Raw genomic sequence first — 7,310 nt, forward strand, 5'->3', positions numbered from 1 at the left:
GTGGGAACTTCGGTTCCTGGCAGGGCCTCCCTTGCCGGTAAGGTTCAGGTGGAGCGGTGAAAAACTAAGAGCGACTCCAACCTGTAAGGGTGCTACTGCTGCTTGTCACCAGCTGGAGCTACAGCACCTGCCTGTCTAGGGAAGAGATGACGGGAGTCCAGGTCCCTTTCCCCTAATCCTCTGGACTCAAACCTCAAGAATCAATGGAAGAGTGATTTAAAAGTAAAGTATTTACTGCGCAGCGGGCGTCGGAAACCGTAGCGCCCGTCGGTGTTGGGAGTGCTCGGACAGGCTCCCCCCGTCGGTCATCAAACTGTTCAGAGGGGGTGGTGGATCCCTTGGCCCCTCTTCAGAAAAAGGCGACAAGGTAGATTGAATTTGATGATGGACTGAACCTAGAAGATTACGGAGGAAATAACAAGGACCTCGAGACCCTGGATAGATGCGCCCTGCCGGATATATCAGGACTGGCAGAGATATCCATTTCCCTGTTCGTACCATTTAGAAAATTGACTAGAATGCCCCAGGACTACAGAAGTATAGGACGAAATCCTTACCAGACCTTCCCTCGCCTAAAGAGGATCTGAATAGAATCGAGGTACTGGTGGACCTATCATTTGAGTCCCCAGTCCAAACATACAAAAGAAAACGAAACGAGGTCAGCTGGACCTCTGAGTCTCCGTCGCATAAAATGAGCATCGACAATTATCTTATAGAGGAGATAATTACCAAGGTAAATGACCTCAGGACTTATATAGGAAAAAAGTACCCCACGGATACGGAAATTCAAGACAAAATTACATCTCTCTTCTCACGAGCGAGAAAAGCCATGAACACGGTGAATACCGACCGTGCAGATGAGTCGAGTAGAAAGAAAAATAGCCCTTGCACAACACCTTCCGTGATGAAACACCGTAGTACGCATACAGACACGTGTATCGGCCTTAATACGCTACACGCACAAAAGGAACATCGCGAAATTGCAACCCAAACGGGTGACCCAAATGCTATCGACTCTGAGTCCCTTAAGGAGTGGAGAAGAAAGGGGGCATCATGGAAATCTCTCAATACTTTGGTGGGGCAAAACTGGACACGGGATGCCTTCACGAACACGGAAGAAGAACATAGACACCCGCTGAACCCAAAAATAACAGAAAACTTAGCAGGCTTCCTCCCGACCAACCCAAATCTGAAAAATGGTCCGGGGAAAAGCATAGTGGATAGATACCAAGGGTTGGACCTCTTGAAAGAACAGGATAGAAAAACTGGCGGGGTAGCGTTTTATACCAACACCATGGTAATGTCATGCGTCACGGGTGGCAAAATCGAAAAAAGGAAAGATATCTATTACCTATTCGACAGGGACAAACATGAAGATCCCCCGGTTCCTGAATCCATTTTTAAATCTTTAGTACAGCTTAAAAAGCTGGCAGACGAAAACAATAACGAAAAGATACACCTAGGATACTTACCCGACTTCCGTGTAGGGCAACTACGTCGCATCACCGAGTTTGGCGGCTCCGACATAAAAGTGGTTCCCTATCTCCTAACTCAGGAAGTAATAGGACACCATTTCGATCGAAGTTACCGGAAAAAGGAAAAGACTACGGCACAATCCTCGTAAATACATCGGGCCAATCATACGCTGAAACGCTCAAAAATATGAAAAAAAACATTAACCTGGACAAGGAGGACATCCAGGTCTCAAGCGTGAGATCAAGCAAGAAAGGCGACATTGTCGTGTCAGTCAAAGGGGATCTCAACACGATAGCGGGACTAAGTGCGTTAATTAACACAAAAGTGGAGGGAGCCAAAGCCTGGATCAGTAACAGGAAAAATGATATAAAGGTTCTCCACTTCAGACAAATTGATGGGCATACAGAAAGCAAAGACATCAGGAACGCTATTATTAAACGATTCCCCGAACACGCACAAGAGCGCATCACAGTCAAGGCTCTGAGACCAGCCTCATTTGTTAGGAAAAATGCTACGGTGATCGTGCCTAATGCATTGGCGGCCAAATTACTCGACAGCAAAACCCTTAGGATTGGTTGGGGAAAATGCATCATTAAACTAGGAAAGGAAATAACTCAATGTTTCTGCTGTAGAGAATACGGACACATAGCAAAAGACTGCACGGGTCAGGACCGCTCTTTATGGAACTCGGCAAAGCGCAGAAATAGCCACTGCGCTATTGTGGCGCTAGATGTAAAAATGCCTTTAATAGCATAAACTGGGATATTATAAAAGCTGCTCTGAAAGGGAAGAGTGTTCCAAATTATCTTTACAACATCATAGCAGACTACGTTGAAAATAGATTTATTACAATCAGCAGTGGGGACTCCCAAATAAAAATTCAAGTCTATGTTGGCGTACCTCAAGGCTCAGTCCTGGGGCCTTTCTTATGGAACCTTCAGTATGACGACCTTCTGGAGACCCATCTGCCCAGGGATTGTTCTCTCTTAGGGTTCGCTGACGATGTAGCCCACATCTCCTCAGCGAGAGACATCTCTAAATTATCAGAAAGAACAAATAAAGCCCTGAACACAATAAAAAGCTGGTTTGAAACCAATAAGCTTAAATTAGCTAAGGAGAAATGCGAGTGGCTACATCTTACAAGCAGGAAAACATTAGGAGGGGTGGAAATAGGATTAGGCAACACCACCCTGCGTAAGTCTAAAATTATTAAATACCTGGGCATTTACATAGAAGGCAACCAAAGATTCATTAGCCATTTAAACCATACATGTGAAAAAGCCTTAAAAGTGGCAGGTCTTCTAACGCGAATTCTCCCAAATATTGGGGGAGGCTCTTATGCTGCGAGGGTTCTCTATTATGAGTCATCAAGTCGGTTGGCAGTGGTGCCAATCGTCTACGCTTTGTGGGTCCGCCACAACAGTGTGGGATTATTCTCGACCGTGGTTCAGTGCGCACACGCGGAAATAACTGGACACGAGGTCGGAGTGTAAAACAGGCTTTATTACGTCTTGATGCGTGGGCGGATGTATGAAGAGTGAATGAATGTTTTTTCTCTTTGAACACCCACGTCGACGGCGCTTTTGTTTTAGGATGGAATATTACCGCTACACTTTTGTAGCGGTGAGCTCGACGCGCCATCTAGAATAACGTGGTCAAGATAAATGTAACTAGGTTAGAGTAAAATATAACTAGTCATTAGTATAGTTAGTTTTAAGCCCTTAGGTTAAGTTAGTTGTATCCTACCCTTCAGCAAAAGCGCCGTCGACGTGGGTGTTTAAAGAAGCAAAAAATATTCATTCATTCTTCCTACATCCGCTCACGCATCAAGACGTAATAAAGCCTGTTTCACACTCCGACCTCGTGTCCAGTTATTTCCGCGTGTGCGCACTGAACCACGGTTGAGAATAATCCCACATTGGTGTCGAAACCCGGGAGTTTTGTTTTTAAAAAAGAAGTGCGCGAACGGAAAGTAGACAAAACTCGTCGTTTCTTTCCAAAAAAATAAGGGAATAAAAAATGGGCTCCAAGGACGCCATGGAGGCGGAAAAGAGGATGGAGGTCCAGGCGAGCGAGTTTGGGGCGGTGAAACTACCACCTTTCTGGAAGGAAGAACCGAGATTATGGTTCACCGTGCTGGAGCGGGAATTCGCAGCCTATAACATAAAGGCTGACGTCGTAAAGAGCTCCGCCGTTACCCGCAGCCTCGACTCGGAGACGTTGAAGGTGGTCGTGGACGTGGTCGAGGCTCCCCCCGAAAAGAGCACATACGGGCATATTAAACAGGCCCTCATCGAAAGGCTGGCGAAATCCGACGAGGTCCCGCCGAAACAATTATTTAGTGACGTGGATCTCGGCCACAGGAAGCCATCCGAGATCCTAAGGGAAATGGTGCGTATGGCGGGCGCCAAGGTAACAGAGAACGAGCTTAAAACGCTCTGGATGCAGTGGCTTCCAGCACGCGTGCAAGATATTCTCTCAGTAGTGGACGACGCTAGCGTTGAGCGGTTGGCAAAGATCGCCGACAAAACTATGGATAGAGCAACGGGAGCAGACGTGGTCGCAATTGCACCCCCGAGGACGCGTTTCTGTGAACAAGATGGCGCGCTGGCCGCCATCATTAACCGACTTGACAGGCTGGAGATGCGGTTGTCCAGACGCGACCGTCAACGAAGCCCCAGCGGACAACGCCACAACCACCGCGGAAACCAACAACAGCGGCGGGCCAGGAATCGCAGCCGTTCTACTACGGCAAACGGTTTCTGCTATTTTCACAACAAATTCGGAAAGGAGTCCTGGAAATGCAGAAAACCTTGCCGATGGACAGAAGCATTAGGAAAGCAGCAGAAAAACTAAAAAGCGTACCTCGAGTAGAGGCGGTCAAAATTAATAAATGAATAATACAGAACTGAGCCAAAATCAATGGATTGATTTATTGGCTCATTGGGGAAAAAGCCTTGCGGAATAAAAAAACCCATAAAAAAGTAATAAACAAAGATTTTACAAAAGTCTTTACATTACGCGATGAAGGTGTGTGCGTTGTTACATTGTTTATGGTTTGTACGTTGTATTGATTGATTTTAGTATGTATTGTTGTGTGGCGGCGACAAACCGGCGCCACGTCTCCGCCATGTGTTTAGTTTTAGGACGAAAGAATGTTTGGACGAATGGACCGGGTCGCGTGCTGTGCGATAGCGTCAAGCGGATGTTTGGACGATTGGTTCGAGTGTCACAGAGAGTGAATGCATTAAGTGAGTTTAGAGTGAAAGAATGTGAGAATGAGAAACAATGATTTTCGTGAGAATGCATGAGCGAGCGAACGGCTAATCCGTAAGCCGTTTAGTAGGAGCGTTCGTCGAGTACGGTACGCGGGCATCGCGGGTTTGTACCGACTGTAATCTTGTAATAAAGTGAGTATAGTTAAACCGAGTCAATCGTTTCTTCCACCGCTGTTCCCACTTCTACAGTTGTATGATTCACAGATCTCGTGGTCTGTCTGTTTTAGTTTACGGATCTCGTAGTCTGTCTGTTTTGTTTTACGGATCTCGTGATCCGTTGCTGTATGATTGACAGATCTCGTGGTCTGTTTGTTGGCAGAACTTGTGGTCCGATGGTTCGACTTGGATTGCTCCAAGCGAACGCTATTTGTGTATATTGTTGTGTATGTATTGTTGCGTGTATGAATTGTAGTTATGACTACAAATGATATGACTCGATATTATTCACATTACACTACACTAATAATCGCGTTCCGATTTACTATACTATTTCGCTTAACTTTGTCCGGAGAAATTCTTGCGCGTGGCTCTACTGAATGCCCGTCTCAAAACCTGTGTAACTGCGTTCAGATGCGTTCTGCCCCGAACTGTGTTCTATCGCGTTCTGATCTTTCCCGTGTAAAGAACCGAGAATTTATAGCTGAATTCCTTCGCTTTCTTTTCTGAAGGACTCGGATAAATCCGGCGCCGAAAAGTCACCCGAATGTTTAGTTTATGCCTCGCGCGTGTCTATCTGGGGACCGACTCGCGCTAGCTACGAACAAAAGGGGTCCTGTGGTGACTGCGTCCCGGGTCTAAGTGTCTTCTCGGGACCGCCGCTACGAACACTTGACGTGGTATACAAAAAATAAAACTTCGGCGCGGACTTTACGTTCGCGGTCGAACAATAACATTACTTTCCTCATAGATACAGGCGCAGATGTCTCGGTCGTCGCAAAAGCCTTTGGAGGTAGGTACCCGAAGGTAGGTGATTTCAAGCTATATGCGGCAAACGGGGCGGCAATAAACACATATGGTGAAAAAATAATCGCAGTAAATTTAGGCCTCCGACGTGATTTTTTCTAACAGTTTGTAATTGCAGACGTTTCAAAACCGACAATTGGCGCAAATTTCTTACATTTTTTTAATTTATTAGTTGACCTTCGTTTTAAACGACTGCTGGACGGAAACACAAGACTTTACGCAAACGCGACAGTTTCTAAAACAGATGACCCATCCGTACGGACAATAGATGTAAATATAAAACAGACAGAACGTTTAAGAGAATACAAAGACTTGACGAAACCGGCCGCCAGGAAAAACATCAAAATCAACGTTCACCACCATATCAAGACGAATGGACCCCCGGTTGCTGAGCGAGCGAGACGCCTGCTTCCGGAGAAACTCAAGACGGCTCGAGTGTCACGTAAAAATCACGGAGTAAGAAATAAAAAAAAAGGAGCTGCTGAACCATGGTCCAAAAGACTCGTTTATTATGAAGTTTACAAAATCAAACACTAGTAGCTTTACACGCTTCGGATACAACTAGTAGGCGCGTGGGGTAGAACTGAACTGAGAGTGTCGTTTAGGGTGTGGTCCTATTTATGCTATTTTCTTACATGAAAGATGCCTGGAAACTTATGACTAATTGGCTTATGACTAAGTGAGATAAGGCGTGAAGATTTCGGTGTTCGGTCAAGGTTCTCCTTACTATCGCTTGCTCTGAGATGGCTGGATACTTATCACTAATGCTCGGTCAAGGTCTTATTTACTACCCTGTAATGAATTGTGACTAATCCTATGCTGATTAATCGTGACTACGCTTATGAGTAATAGGGCGGAAAATTTTGGTGGTTACACGAGCAGAGTTTGAGCAGATGCTCAAAGAGGGTATCTGCCAGCCGTCTAAGAGTCAGTGGGCGAGCCCTCTCCACATGGTACCCAAAAAATCTGGGGAATGGAGACCATGTGGAGACTATCGCCGTCTGAATGACATCACCGTGCCGGACAAATATCCGTTGCCGCACGTCCATGACGTGGACAGTCAATTTGCTGACTGCACGGTGTTCTCGGTGATAGACCTAGCTAAGGCATATTACCAGGTGTCTGTAGCTCCCGAGGACATCGAAAAGAGGGCGGTCATCACGCCGTTCGGACTATATGAATTCACGGTGATGCCATTCGGATTGCCAGATGGACTTCATATTACGGGGACTAGATTTCTGCCACTGTTATGTAGATGATATAATAGTAGCATCCCCGGATATGGAGACACACGACAGGCATCTGCGCATGTTATTTGATAGGTTAAGAGAAAGTATTTAGCGTAAAGTATCTAGGTTACAAGATTAGTGGTAAGGGCATTGCACCTCTGCAAGAGCGGGTGTAATCTATTTTAGATTATAAAAAATCTTGTTCCATTGCAGATCTTCGACGTTTCCTAGGAATAGTCAATTTCTATAGGAGATTTCTCCGCCGGGCCGCAGACTGGCTAGCCCCTTTGAACGGGTAGCTCCAGGGAGCCAAGAAGAAGGACCAGAGGCCGGTCTGTTGAGACGATGCGTCGGTGCAGGCATT

The 7,310-nt window shown here is 46.0% G+C and overlaps 1 protein-coding gene across 1 annotated transcript; it reads left to right on the forward strand.

The window, feature by feature from the left end:
* The first annotated feature begins 3,495 nt into the window (after window positions 1-3,495).
* LOC144477164 (uncharacterized) lies at window positions 3,496-4,332 on the forward strand. Its single transcript, XM_078194652.1, has one exon. The coding sequence runs from the start codon at window positions 3,496-3,498 to the stop codon at window positions 4,330-4,332; it is 837 nt and encodes a 278-aa protein (XP_078050778.1).
* Window positions 4,333-7,310: the final 2,978 nt, after the last annotated feature.

The sequence above is a fragment of the Augochlora pura genome, chromosome 11 (genome assembly GCF_028453695.1).
Source record: "Augochlora pura isolate Apur16 chromosome 11, APUR_v2.2.1, whole genome shotgun sequence".
Lineage (NCBI taxonomy): Eukaryota > Metazoa > Arthropoda > Insecta > Hymenoptera > Halictidae > Augochlora > Augochlora pura.